A 14,276-nucleotide genomic window follows, 5' to 3' on the forward strand; every position below is an offset into this window, starting at 1 on the left:
ACACATCAGTAACAGTGGTAAACAAGCATTTTGCTACTGCAATGTTTTCACCTGTGCCAACTTTAGTCCTGAGAAAAGTGAAACCAAAATTAAGGAAGATGTTTTTGATGGACCTGAAATCTGGGACCTGATGCTTGACACTGAGCGCAAAAGGAAATTGAAGCCAACTGAATCGGAATAAACACATTATTACAGTTTTGGTGGGAAATAGTTAAAATTCCACTCATCGTCTTGATATATCATTATCCAAATGTGTAAAAACATCAGTGATGTCAGTGTGTATCTCAAACATCTGGCGTGTTGCCTTAAATTTGATTTCATGTCTTGGTTCGGTGTAAAAGAACTAGGTAACACAACGGCTCATCTTTTACATGCTTCTAACCTTACAAAAAACATTGTTCATCTTTGAGTGTCAGAGAGGTATTTGTTTAATTCATTCCAGTGAATCCCCACTGCAAACTATAACATCAATAACAAGCATAAAGTTATTAATTCGCTGATTAGTAGCCTTTAGCAGTGGATTTTATGGACAACCCTAAGAAAGACATGGTGCTGCTCCTGGATATCACACGGAAGTAATGCATAAAAAACAATTTGATGTAAAAGGTAAAGTTTAAAAGGAGGTCTCTGATGAGGGAGCGTGCACAGCGTCAGAGCTAGAAGGTGCTGCTCTGCCGAGCCAGAAAGTAATCCCTGTTCTTTTTCCTTCTAGGTTTGAAGAGGACGTAGAGAAACACAGAGACCACTGTGAGGAATGAGATCACAGCCCCTGCACCCACAACCACCCATGTAAAGGTGGAGTCTGTAGACAGAGAGGCAAAGGTAGATTAGTGTCTTTACATATCAAGGTTTGGTTGTCCTGTCTTTGGTTTGTTGAGATCACCTCAACAAACCAAAGACAAAAAATATAACTTAACACTGTGTGTGTCGTCAATTTTGCGAGAGTTCGTAGCCTGATGTGAAGAACAGCTCACCTTCTAGTCGAAGCTGTGCAACAACTTCTCGTCTTCCTCCTTTGTTCTGAGTGACACATTTTAACTCTGACTTCTCGTCTTCTTCTGTTATTGGTTCGACAATTAGCCTTAACTCAATCTGGCAGCCTTTGGACACCCTGGTAACCCTGGAAACATCGAGACAAGCAGCCGTCTGTTTTTAATGCTGTGAACGAGGCGTGTCTCTAATGATTACACATAAAGAGTAATCATTAGAGACAGAGCTGTTAGCAACACCTGGTAGTAGATTATTTCAATACTGGTGGATCAAATATCCATAACAACCTCTCAGAAATGTGTTATTTAACTTGTCTGAGAGGCAAGACACCATCACAGTTTTTTAAAGACCAGATCCTGTAGGAGCGCAAAAGGTTATGTTGGAAATAGGCACGATCGCAAAGTGGGTTTGGAAGAGCACGATGACCCCGGTGCACAGGGCTTATCTTTAGCATGCACATACACATGTTTGTCTGCTGGCCTTTCATTTGAATTTTCTTTTGCAATTTTTCTCATAATGGTTCCATCCATTTATTCTCTAACCTGCAGTCAAAATCGAAGAAGCTATTATCATTCCAAAGTAGCATCAGTTGAACTCGTAATGAACTTACATTTAAGTTAGATAAGGTTTACGTGTAATTTTAGAACCAGTGCAGACAAAATCAAAAATTACCTTCTTCCCCCCTGCAGAGCACGCTTGTCAAGGTACGATGACTCCACTGTCTGGCTGTTTACCAACCACGTGACCTCAGTAGAATCTGCTGTTTGACATTCGGTGAGCACCTGACAGAACAGTTTCAGTCCTGAACCTAAAGAAAGTCAGAGGCAAATCTAGATGAGACATTTAATATATATTTACAGTCTGTTTGGTTGTATGTTTATTTAAGAATGAGGTTGTATTGTTATTATTTATTTTAGGACTAAAGAGTTTTATCACTCACCATGTGGACTTTCAAAAACGGTTCCATTTAGTGGTGAAACAATCACAGGTGGCTGAACTATTGGAGCTAAAACATAAACAAGGGATTTCTTCATGAACAGTCCCTCTGGGGAATTTGAATTAATCAAATTTAAAAAAAAAAATAAAACATATCTATCTATCTATCTATCTATCTATCTATCTATCTATCTATCTATCTATCTATCTATCTATCTATCTATCTATCTATCTATAGATATATCTATTAAAAAACTCACTGTTGACAGTGCTGGTGCTGATTAACCCAGGGTCAGAGGTCACAGAGATGTTAGGCACAGTGGATTTGGTTGTGATCTCAGGATCAGGGCCTGGAAGACACATCCAAACAAACGGCTCCTTAAATAATAACAACAGTGGACTATTTGGCACAGTAATAATCATTAATGTGTTTGATGGAGTTATCTGTGCGGCCCATGCTATTTCCCTAGTGGGCCAGTAGAGGGCAGTGTACCACAACGCTCTAGCTGTAAAGAAGTAAATTGATGATCTTTATGTAGAGTACTTGACCGTTGCACATTGTCATAAAATTAAAGTGATTTGCTTATTTAAGTATTAATTTGATGAATTTTTTAAAGATTTTTTTTCTCATTTGCTCTGCATTTTTAATTAAAAAGAAGCGTAAGTGTGATCTGTCCTCTAGCCTGACAGTTGTATTATACTTAATAATCTAAAACTATAAATGCAGTAATAGCCATGTAATAGATAAAAACTCTTATTTAACCCACATTTCTCAGCACATGCATGACTTTGCAGATCACAAACCTTGCACATGGAGAAGATAGACTCTGCTGACTTTGTACAGCTGGTTGTTAATGCGCACCCTGAGCTTGCAGGTGTAGATGCCTGCATGGGTTCGCTTCACAGCTGGGATCATCAGTTTGCCTCTGTGCTGTTGGAAGGACCCTGCTCTGCCTGCTGGAGGAGCAGTGGTGTTGGAGTCCTGCAAGAAGGCAGCATGTGGTTAAATGACTCATCACTACCAGCCTTAGCCGATTACCTCAAAAGAGTGTAAAAAAATATCACTGTCAACCGCATCAGGCAGAAAGTTCCTTGCCAAGCGCCGACAGGTTCGTTCACTCACCTTGTACCACTCTATCATGCTGTCCGTCTTGTTGAAGTTACGCAGAGATGGACACTCTAATGTCAGCGTCTCTCCCACTGCGGCTGTCACTTTATGCGTCAGCTTTTTCATGTCTACTAAAGTGGGCTTGTACACGTGCAGCTTGATACTTCCAGTTACGCAGTAGGTCTCATTTCTGGAAACAAAAGTGTTACAAGTGACCACGTTTTCTCCAGTTTGAAAGTTTCAATCCGGAGAGGAAAGTATAAAAAGAAACATATTTTATGCTAGTTTCTGATATGTTGCTTTGTAGCCACCCTGTCTGTAAATTGGAGGGAGGGCGGTTTTCCATCTAATTTCTAACAAAACAGCAAGTAGTTTAAAAAAAATTGTAAAAATTGAAATGTGAAAAATAATACTTTTATTTTAGGTAATCATTGCATGTTTAAGTGTTGGACATAAAAACTAAACAATGTTGTCATTTGTTCCTATCAGATTACTTATCAGCTTTTGCTAGTTTTACCAGCATCACCTGTGGAATGAACGGTCTTGTTACTTGGAGAGATCATTTCTCTTGACTCTGGTTAACTACCTGTATGTGCAGGTGTATTTCCCTGAGTCTGAAGCCACAGCTGGGAGGAGCCACAGCTGGTTATCCTGCTGCTGAACACGTCCTTCACCCTGATAGTTTGTGCCCTCCATCTCATTGTCCTTGGTGATGGAGTACTCAGCGGTTGGGGGGGCAATGTTGCGTTTTTCAAGAACATGGCTGAATATCGGGAAAGAGAGGATTACTGCTTCACCCTCCACTCTGAATGTCGCCACCTCTGGATCGACCAGGTAGCAGCCATCTGCAACAAAAGCATCACTCAAAATGAGTAACTGTGTAAAGATGTGCATGTTCTCAGAACAGCAAAGTTTATTGACTCGGGATGCACTGATTAGAAGAATACTTTGATGACCCCAGTATCTACTATTAAAATTCTATGTATGTATTTGTCTATTGTTACAAAGGTAACCAAGAAATCTTCATTCTGAAAGTGGCTGACTTTTTTTAGATTGTTTTCAGCTCTATCTGACTAATTTTTAACATTTAACATTTCAATTTTAGTGCAACAGACCTCTGGACACTAACATCAGTAAGTGCCATCCCATTTGCTGATATAAGCAAACTTCAGTAACCGTCAACATTAGTAACTTATAGTACATAAGTACTATAAGTACTTATGTACCATGTAGTGATTAGAAACGACACGTGCAAAAAAAATCTAGCAGTGCAACTCATAAAGTGTGATTCTCACAAGGCAGTCACACTGTCACATGAGCATTAAGTCAGTATTATCAAAAACCTCTTTCAGTCCCTCCAACACACCACCTACAGTGCTCAACATTTGAGCACCTACAGTGCTCAACATTTATTAGACCTCCACCCGGTGAAAGGTTGATCTTGCTTAACCATCACAGTAACACTTTTGATGTTTCTGCAATGGTTAAGCAACCAGTATGATCAAGCTCTGAGATCCAAATTCTATTTTTTAATGTTAGAATATAATTATCAGATTTTTTTTTCCTTTACACTTTTACGAAAAAGCACATTATAATTTTTTGATGAAGATGCCGTACCTAATAATTTGCCAAATATATAGCTATAATTTTTAGTTTTAAAGAACTTTTTGACAGCCTTCTTTGTGTTTTCTCGTTCTAATAATTTTGGTAACGGCTGTACCTGTAGGGCTTGAAAGATCGCGCCCCAGCATCTACATGTAAACATATGTAGAGTGGGTGATGATCATGGAGTCTGCTGTAATAAGATATCTGTCTAAAAAGCAAGATCACCCCGCTGTAATACTGTGATGATCACAATGCATTCTCTCTGTGATGAATACTACTGCCTCTTACAGTATGCAGTGTGTGTAGTGTAGCTGCTGCAAGCTCACCTTTCGTTGGCAAAGGAGGTAATGGAGGTCTTCCATAAACGCAGCTGATGATGACCACAGCACATGTTAAAGGCAAAAAGACCATGATGGCAGTCTGCAGGGAGACAAACGTCTGAAATAAAACATCCACCAGCAAAACTTGTAGTGAAGTTTAAACAAGTTGGTTCAGTTGCTTCCAGCTTTCCAGCTTAAATGTTTTTTCCAGTAAAACATTAAAGAAAAGGCTTAAGAGAAAAAATAACCCACAGAGAGGATAAAAAAGGGCATCGAAGGCCAGAAAAATAACAAAGGAAAAACTTCAAATGTTATCCGGACAAGAGCCTTTAAACACTGGGCTGCTGAGGTATAAGTGTCCTCGCCTCATAAAGCTTTAACCAAATCGGCTTTTATGCAAACTCTTTTCAGATTGTAGAGGTTGTGACATCAGCACATCATCATCAAAGATGTCGGCAATACACTTCATCTCGCCCCCACATCCTAGAGTCAAATTTAGGGAGTTTACCAATGGCACCACATGGGATGACTCATATTAAACCTTTTAAAGTCACTCACATCATAGGTCAGTAAAATGAATAACAATAGTAACTGGACTAAAGATGTACTATTAAAATATGTTTTTGATGTTCGAATGAACAGAATGGCTTAGTGATAAATTGGGGTTTAGCTACTATTTTTTTATTCCAATACTAAAGACCTAAACTAGTAGTGAGGACAGGTGTAACCTATAGCGATTTTTATTAAGATCAGGGCAACAATTTGGTAATATATTGCATATTCAGTCAACAATAAATATACATTTAGCAGGGGTGGGGAACTCCAGGCCTCAAGGGCCAGTTGTTGCAGCTTTTAGATCTCACTCTGGGCCAACACACCTGAATCAAAGGGTTAGTTCATTACCAGGATTCTGGAGAGGTAATTTAAACCAGCTGTGTTGGATCACGGCTATATCTAAAAGCTGCAGGACACCGGCCCTCGAGGCCTGTGATTTAAAGACGCATAAAAGTGCTACATAATAACATTAGTGTAAGGTCTACTTGTATTTAATTTTTTCTAAATATAGTCTGTTTACTGTATCCTATTTGCACACATATAGTAGTATATAGCATACTTTGAAAGTTTTCTGTATCGTATTTAAATGCATTTTGTTAGGTAAGATTTCCATAGTTTTGTTTCCATGGAAACAAGTGGATTTTCGCTTCTGTTTTCTCCTCCGATTACAAAGATCAGCTGAGAGAAGTGAACATTTTCTCGCTCTCTCTTACACACAGACAGACACGAGTGCCACACACATGCGCGTGTGATAAATCTTTTCCACGCTGAAATCTTCCATGTGTCATTAAAAGGAAGGCCCATAAAGTGTGGGAGTGCCAGTGTTGTAGATGAATATGCATACACAAGTCACAATGCACTGACACATTTTCCAGGATTAAGAGTTTCGATTAAAGCCGAGAACAATTTTATAACTCATTTATTGTGACAGTTTTTTTTACTGCTACTGCCAAACCCATATTAAGCTTACAATGCTATCTGTAGTTTCCTTCAGTTTAAGTATAATATTATAAATACTGCATGTGCTCTTATGATAAGCTCAATATTTCATAATTAAATGAATCTTTTGTATTCACACAGTCTACGACGAAACTAGAGAATTTGACCTCCACTTCAAAAATATATCTCAAATTATTAACGCAATGATGGCGACTTAATTCGACATTAAGTTGCGGATGCCTTTGCATTTATCGTGAAAATCACTTATTTAAGAAAAAAACTATACACATCCTTGTTTGATTCAGTAGAACTGTCGGTCTGTCGGTCTTTTTTCCTACAGTGCACCCATACAAATATTTTATTATAGTAGTTTTGGATAAACTCTAAAGTCTCGATTTGTTGCAAACTAAGTAGATTTAAACATTTGTGCAACAAATGAAATATTTAAAGTAAACATGCTGTGACAGTAAAACCCTGCAATGTAAATGGTTGCAAATATGACAAAACAGAATAAAATATGGAATTTTCAGTACTTATTAGTACATAACAAGCGTATTATTGTTAAAAAGTTATATATAATAGTTAGGCAGTTTTGTTATATAAGCAACCATATGTGTGTACATATAAATACGGCGCACGCGTGTACTTAACCTTACTTTCCTATGATTACATACACAGCAATGCAGTATACTCACGGTGTAAAGGTGAGCGTGGCAGTGGTCCTGGCAGTGTGACACTGGTGACAGGTAGATGTGGTGACAGCGTGGACTGAAGCAGCAAATGATCTGTTTCCTATTGGCTCAGGGGAAACCTGCAGTCTCTTTTCAATGTTCCCACCCCTCTGAGGTGGAAATTTCTCAGGTTTCCCAATGTAATGCAGTATGATGTACAGCTCACCACTCTAGTCTGGTGACTCCAAACACACAGTATATACACAAACCCACTCAGATGCACTGTGGAAGAAGACCTATAATGATTTCCAAACAGTTTCCAGAGTCTAAAGGCAGCATTCTTGTCTTACATCTGTTTACAGCTGTTGCTCACTGGAATGAGCTGCTGCTTGTGTCTGCATGGACATCTCTGTTTGTTTTAACACATGAACACACATCATCACGAGCGTCACAATGTACTCACAGCCAGCAATGCTGTGTGGAGCCATGCAGGCAGTTCCCCCTGTTGAGATATTGAGCTGCCTTTAGCCACCCCGTCATAAAGGGTTTTGTACTTTCACTGTGGTTCTGAAATTACTTTTTAAAAATTGTGTTCATTGAAAAGCTGTCATTTAAAAGACCCTCAAAACCTTTCTGCTTTCTTACCACTCTTTCTCACAAGCTCTAAGCAATTTGGACACAATAAGGCAATTTGTTTATTCACAGTTGTGATTAAACTGGTGGAGTAGGACAGCTCACCAGCTGTGGCGACACCTTCTACAGTATGTGAGCGTGCACACCTTCACATAAGCAGGGAGCGTTTGACATTTCACTAAGCAGAAACAAGAAAAGCAGCAGTTTTGCTGATGTCGACATGATAAATGATTTAATGTTAGCGTAGCTGAAACTGTTACTCATTTGGGATCTAAACCTTTAGTCATAATATTACTGGAATTCTGGATTTCAATGTTCTTATTATAAGAAATATAAACTTTTCTTCGAGGGATCCAAAGACATTTGCAACTACTTTATTCATCATTTATATATCATTACTCCTCCTCAGTATGCCATTTATAAATACAGATATTATTATGATTATGATTATTACTAGCACTGATGGTGTAGCACTCATGGCTGTACAAAGTGTAACAGTAACAGATGGATGAATATATCTGTATTTATAAATGGCATACTGAGGAGGTGTAATGATATATAAATGCTGAATGAAGTACTTGCTAATACATTATTAATGCTTAACAGTGTGGCACTGATATAAAGTATTACCTTTTATTTATATTATGTATTTTGAGAGAATAATCTAGCTCAGAGGTGGATGCCTCAGACAATCAGCCTGGCAGTGTTATTGGATTTAGCACTGAAATAGTTTTAAAGGCTTTTTCTAATAACTGGTTTGCAATTTAACACAATAAGCTTACATTAGGTCACACTATATACTACTGAAAAACAGAAACCTACTTAGACGCTGCATTAAAAATTATACATTTATTTTACATTTAAAAAGTGTAATTTGTTTAAGAAAAAAGAAAAGAAAGGATCCAAACTCGTCCATTTTGAGGTTTTTTGTTTCCCTCGGCCAAATTTGTTTACTCAAACATTTAGAAAATGATATGCATAAGTTCTGCACATGTCCACAAAGCTTGCCCTCCGTATAACTAGAACAAAAGACAATTGCAGTATAGTTTTATTTTATTTCATCTAGTCTTATAAGCAGAAATATCATTGCAGTAGATTTTCCAAAATCCACAAATATAAACTGTGTTCGTTAGAAGAGAAAATTGGCATCCAGCTTTGCAGTTATTATTATTAAAACACAGCTCCGTAGTATTGCAGTGACTCATTGCTCTGTCATCTCCTTGCATAGCAAATACAGCGTCCATCTCTTGCGCATTAATCCTGCATTGCTCACTTTGATCCTGACTGGACATTTTCCAGTGTAGGTGTATGCGTATGTATGACATGAAAACACTGAAGTGATGGAAGTGATGGGAAATAATCCCATGTCAGGGTAGTGTTCACAACACAGGAAAAGGTTCCTGTTTAGATTCAGTGTATTTGATTACAAGTGAGACCAGCACATGTAAATAACAGTACTTGACTACATTCTAGAAAATGGCAACTTTGTGTCACAGTCCTTTTGAACTTTAGCCCAGTGTATCCATATAATGTGTAATCCTGTAATCCTCCACCTGCAAACTCATGAGTCCCATTATCCTCGACCATCTCCTTTATCAAAACCTGCTTTAGCAGCTGTGTCACGTGTGACATTTTGTGTAAAACTACGATAGTTTCCCATTAAGGTAATATTTATGCATTCAGGAAATTTGCAAACATGCAAACGTATGAGTGTTGACATGTAGGCCAGAGATACACATTTTTTTGGTTGCTGTAGCCTTTTCCAAATAGTTTATCCAACAAAAATAACAATATTTATTACACACTTGGTATCAGAAGACAGGAACGGGGCGGATAATGCACAGCTATGCACAGGCCTTTATCACACACACACACACACACACACACACACATAAACGCATATATCCAAATTAGCCAGTATCTTTAACGCATGCAGGTTAAAAGGAGACCAAGACAGAACATGCCGTTCCTTTGATGACCGGACTTTGAGGAAGCAGAAGATGTTGCGTGTTTTGGGAATTTTCGAGTTCGCCTCAGCATCTGTAGATAGCAGTACTGGATAGATGACTAAACAGTTTGACACGTTGGCTTTCCTGTCCGGTGCTAAGAAATCCACCTTCTAGGGAGTCGACATCCAGCAACAGGCCAATTTCTGTTTAAGAACCTGTTGATCAGCTGAATATTAATTGACAATGTCGTGCTTAACTGAAAAGAGCACTTCCTTTTGGGGGCACAGAACAAATGCAGAACCAAGAAGTGAGCTTAAAAACACGTTTAATTGTTTTCATATTTTTTCACCGTTATTTATTATTACAGGGCTACCATCTGTGAACCAAGTATGTAAACTGACATTTGTACATTAAAAAAACATCTAAGAAGGTGAGATTCGACTCCCCATGTGCTGTAAAATCTGCTGCTCACAGGAAACGACACAGACAATAAATGCCATTGTTTCATCACCCAGTGTGACAGACTAGACAAACTACAGGTTGCATGGAGTCGGCCAGAGCAGTTAAACTAAATTAAAGCTGACCCCAAACCCGGAGTAGTGTGAAGTTGAGAAGATTTGAGCTTTGTGCTGAAAGCAGCCATCAGACGAGGAGTACACTGTGCTCATGAGCTAAGTCAGGGGTGTAGAACTCCAAGCCTCGAGGGCCAGTGTCCTGCAGGTTTTAGATGTGTCCTTGATCCAACACAACTGATTCAAATGGCTAAATTACCACCTCAGCATGTCTTGAAGTTCTCCAGAGGCCTGGTAATGAACTAATCATTTGAGTCAGATGTGCTGACCCAGGGTGAGAGTTAAAACCTGCAGGACACCGGCCCTCGAGGCCTGGAGTTTGACACCCCTGGGCTAAGTGGTGCAGGAAAATATCATCCACACCAATGCACCTACCATCCAGCAGACTCAGCCGACCAGCATTCTTCCAATTTTCAACTTTTAGTGAACCCGTGAGAACTGAAGTCTTAGTTTCCAGTTCTTAGATGAGTGCATTATTATTATTATTATTTTTATTGCCTTCCTATCGGCTCAAAACAGTCTGGACATTCACTTTTGACTTTTAGCATCATTGCGGTGACTGGGTATGGGAGTTCAACACTGCATTATCAGAGTGTGAATGTGTCTTACTGTGATGCAGTAAGCACTCGGACATAAAAACAAGTATATGGGTGAATGTTGTATACGTGGGAAAGCCTCTGAGATCTTCCTTATTGAACTTGCGCATAAGCTTCATTAATAACATTGCCATTCATGTTCAGCTTCAGCAGGAAGTCATGATATGTAATACATCTTGATATATGCCTAAATGCACTGAGTGGTGCACGTGATTGCACAGAAAACAACACTTTCAGAGAGCCCCAATCGGCCCCTACCCGAGTCTGGTTCTGCAGGAGGTTCCTTCCTTCCTATTGTCGCCAAGTGCTTGCTTGTAGGGGGCTGTCTGATTGTTGTGTTTTCTCTGTATTACTGTAGTTCCTTTACCTTACAAAATAAAGCACCTTGAGGGGACTGTCATAACTTGGTGCTGTATAAATAAAATTGAATTGAATATAAATAATTAAAAGCTGTTATCTTTCAGAGAGTGAGCTGTTCGTGTGAATGAATATCCTCTTGCACAAGATATTCTGAGAAAATTACCTTTTCTTATTACTTCCCTTTTTAGCTGAGCTCGACAAGAATTCAGAATTTACAACATGCCAGTAAGATAACTGGACTTTACCGTGTCGTGAATAAAGGAACAATCAATATAATCCAAGCTTTTTTTTTAGTGCATTGCATCGTGTAGCTGAGCGGAAATGGTAATTTTGTCTGAAAACAATATGCACAATTTCCACAAACAAAGCATTTGTCGAAATCGCCCCATACATGCAACTGATGTGTTCCATTTTGGTCTGTTAGCCAACACCTGTTACAACATGTCTGTTTTCAATGTGCGTGCGTGTACTTGGGGAGCAAACATCACAGAGAGGCCAAAGACGAAAGGGCACAACATTGTTGTTTTAAAATTACTTTTAAAGTTTATTCAAAGAAAACAAAACAAAAAACTTTCAGGAAAATACATGACTTCCTGTCATACACAGAGAGGACATAAGTTAGAGTAGCACGGCAGAAACAGCAGAGGAAAAAACACGTTGCCTCACGTCCAAGCCTGCAAGGAACGTTACTGTAATGTTTCCATGTTGAAGCAGCGTTGTGTGAATACCTGAAATGAACAACACGTGTGTTCTTTGTTGTGGAAAAAGTTAGCAGGGGTGGGAGAAATGACAAAGAAAAATAAATAAAAACTAACGAAAAATTTAAAATATCCAATAAAAAGTGGGCTCAAAAAGCAGAAAGTATGAGTTAAAGAACTAAGATGCATTATGCTCTCAAACATAAATACCATGATGCACATTAGTGTAACAAAACATTGCCTCTGTAAACAGTTTCTCCACCTAAGGTGAGTGTAATAATATTAAACCACCGCAGTCGCATAGTTACGTTTACATAGACTTACAGAAACAACAGAAACTATTGTTAAGCTTCTCAACTAGCTCTAAAACTTAAGAATACACAATGCTTCGAGTGATTTTTTAAGTTTTTTTGTTGTTTTTATTTTTTGAAAGAAAGGATTTCCAAGTAGTGGTTCTTATAACAACAGGTTTACACGTTTTAAATGCTGCCCTCTTGGCACTTTTTCCAACACAAGCCTGCAAGCGACTGATTCGTCTCAATCGGCTCGTTTCTTTCCTTAGATCAATAAGAATATTGATAATAGCCACAAATTATTTTCATGAATTCAATACAGCCACTCATCAAGGCCTTGATGCAAGAAGAGACACACACCGAGCATTACTGCACATGCAGACCTCAGACAAAAGCACTGGGGCCCGAACGGCTTCTCCATACAGAGACATAAACTAAGTGACCAACAGTAACCTTATCGTCAAGGAGGGAAAACACCCAAGATAAGCTTGTTTGTGTCCTGACAAAAGGTGTGTTTGGATATGACGTCATAGATCGGACTCTCCCCTTGCTCTTCCTGTGAGCAAATGATGAGAATCATTGCAAAAAAGGAAGGAAAAAATCCAGCTGGGCAAAGATCGTCCATGCCGAAGGTTGTTGCTCAGTCTTTCGCATACAGGGAACTTCAATAACAGCTGGAGTGGGGCATGAGGGGGTTAGGGAGGGGCACAAAATAGACAAACTATTCCTTCCTATAAAAAAAAAGAAAAATGGGGATTCTCTCGTCAGTTCCTTCACAAACAGCCGAGTGAGGGAAAAATCTCTGCTCAGTGTTGCCTGTTTGGAGACACTTCATCACAGTAACACTGAAATCCAGAGTCTGAGTGCTGAATCAATAAAGGAGCGCGTGTTCTCGTTGGAACGGGAAAGCCGCGAGAAACGCTCCTCAGCTCTGACACACAGATTGCCGAAGGCTGCGAAACAAATACGGAATCGAAATATGTACATCTGACGCAGAGGCTCTGCTGCCGCCGCCGCAGCTTCGACTCCAAAACCGAACACCTAGGATTGATCACTCGTGACAAGATACAAAGCAAAAACGTCATCTCATGCCTTGGACCACCACACAGTAATAAGTCTTTCTACATTCTTGACACTTAGTGCATTGAATACATACAAATGTTCTAAATGAAGCATGAAATGAGTCGAAGTCATGAAATGGAAGATGGAACTCCGCCTCCTGTGCCAAAACAAACCCGCCAACCACGTGTTTACCTCTCTGCCACTTAAACCCAAAGCGATGCCGAACTGTTGACGGCACACGCGCACACATACACGTACTAAACTTTCTCATCTACATTATCTCTCGATTTTTTCCCCTCTCTCCACGTTATATCTGTTTATTCACAGCAGTTCAAGTTTCTCGAGTTAAGATCGGGTCGTCATGCTTCCCCGCCGCCGGTCCGACACGACAAAAGTTCCCAAAGCTTTATTTGTACATAGACACTTTATTTAATATTTTGGATCACACCCGCATTGCATTCTTTTCATACGGACACACCTTACACTTCTGTGGGTTTAGAGCAAGCAAGTTGTGTAGGTGGATGTGTGTGAATGATTAAAAAAAACAAGGTAAAAGACATGTTTAACTCCACATAGTTACACTTATCTTCAAGGAATAATAATGATTCAAAAAATACTATTCTGAAATCCATCACCTACACCAACTCTCTCCGCCCTCCCCTTCTTTTTAAAGCGCCTGTCCGATACAACACTATACTTCAACCACACACACGCACGCACACACCCTCATGTTTGAGTCCTGTCAACCTAAACTTAATATTAGGTCCCTTTCTCATGCTTGTCACTGAGCCTCCAGCTCATTGGACAAACCAGCATGTTAGCAGTAGGTGGACCAAACAGAAGTACATTTACACACACACACACACACACACACACACACACACACACACACACACACACACTACTGTAGCATTAATACAACACACTCTAGAGCCCCACCAGCCCCACGCTCACAAGAAGGGGCGGATGGTGGGAACATGGGGCAAAGG

At 39.4% G+C, this 14,276-nt stretch overlaps 2 protein-coding genes across 2 annotated transcripts in view; both read right to left on the bottom strand.

Moving 5' to 3' along the window:
* Positions 1-353: 353 nt before the first annotated feature.
* LOC102310669 (interleukin-1 receptor type 2) lies at positions 354-7,253 on the bottom strand. Its single transcript, XM_005932554.3, has 10 exons — positions 7,149-7,253; positions 4,966-5,059; positions 3,621-3,879; positions 3,050-3,224; positions 2,731-2,908; positions 2,187-2,276; positions 1,931-1,996; positions 1,663-1,798; positions 975-1,120; positions 354-802 (listed from the first exon to the last, which is right to left on the bottom strand). Exons 2-10 carry the CDS (start codon positions 5,048-5,050, stop codon positions 657-659), a joined length of 1,281 nt encoding a protein of 426 aa, XP_005932616.1. The 5' UTR covers positions 5,051-5,059; positions 7,149-7,253; the 3' UTR covers positions 354-656.
* A 4,030-nt stretch (positions 7,254-11,283) lies between these two features.
* The window catches only part of LOC102310984 (mitogen-activated protein kinase kinase kinase kinase 4), a gene marked incomplete in the record, with an annotated part of 101,660 nt that continues 98,667 nt past the window's right edge, over positions 11,284-14,276 (bottom strand). The window contains 1 exon segment of the mRNA XM_005932555.3: positions 11,284-14,276.

Source organism: Haplochromis burtoni, unplaced genomic scaffold, assembly GCF_018398535.1.
Source record: "Haplochromis burtoni strain Fernald_Lab_line unplaced genomic scaffold, NCSU_Asbu1 Contig_154, whole genome shotgun sequence".
Lineage (NCBI taxonomy): Eukaryota > Metazoa > Chordata > Actinopteri > Cichliformes > Cichlidae > Haplochromis > Haplochromis burtoni.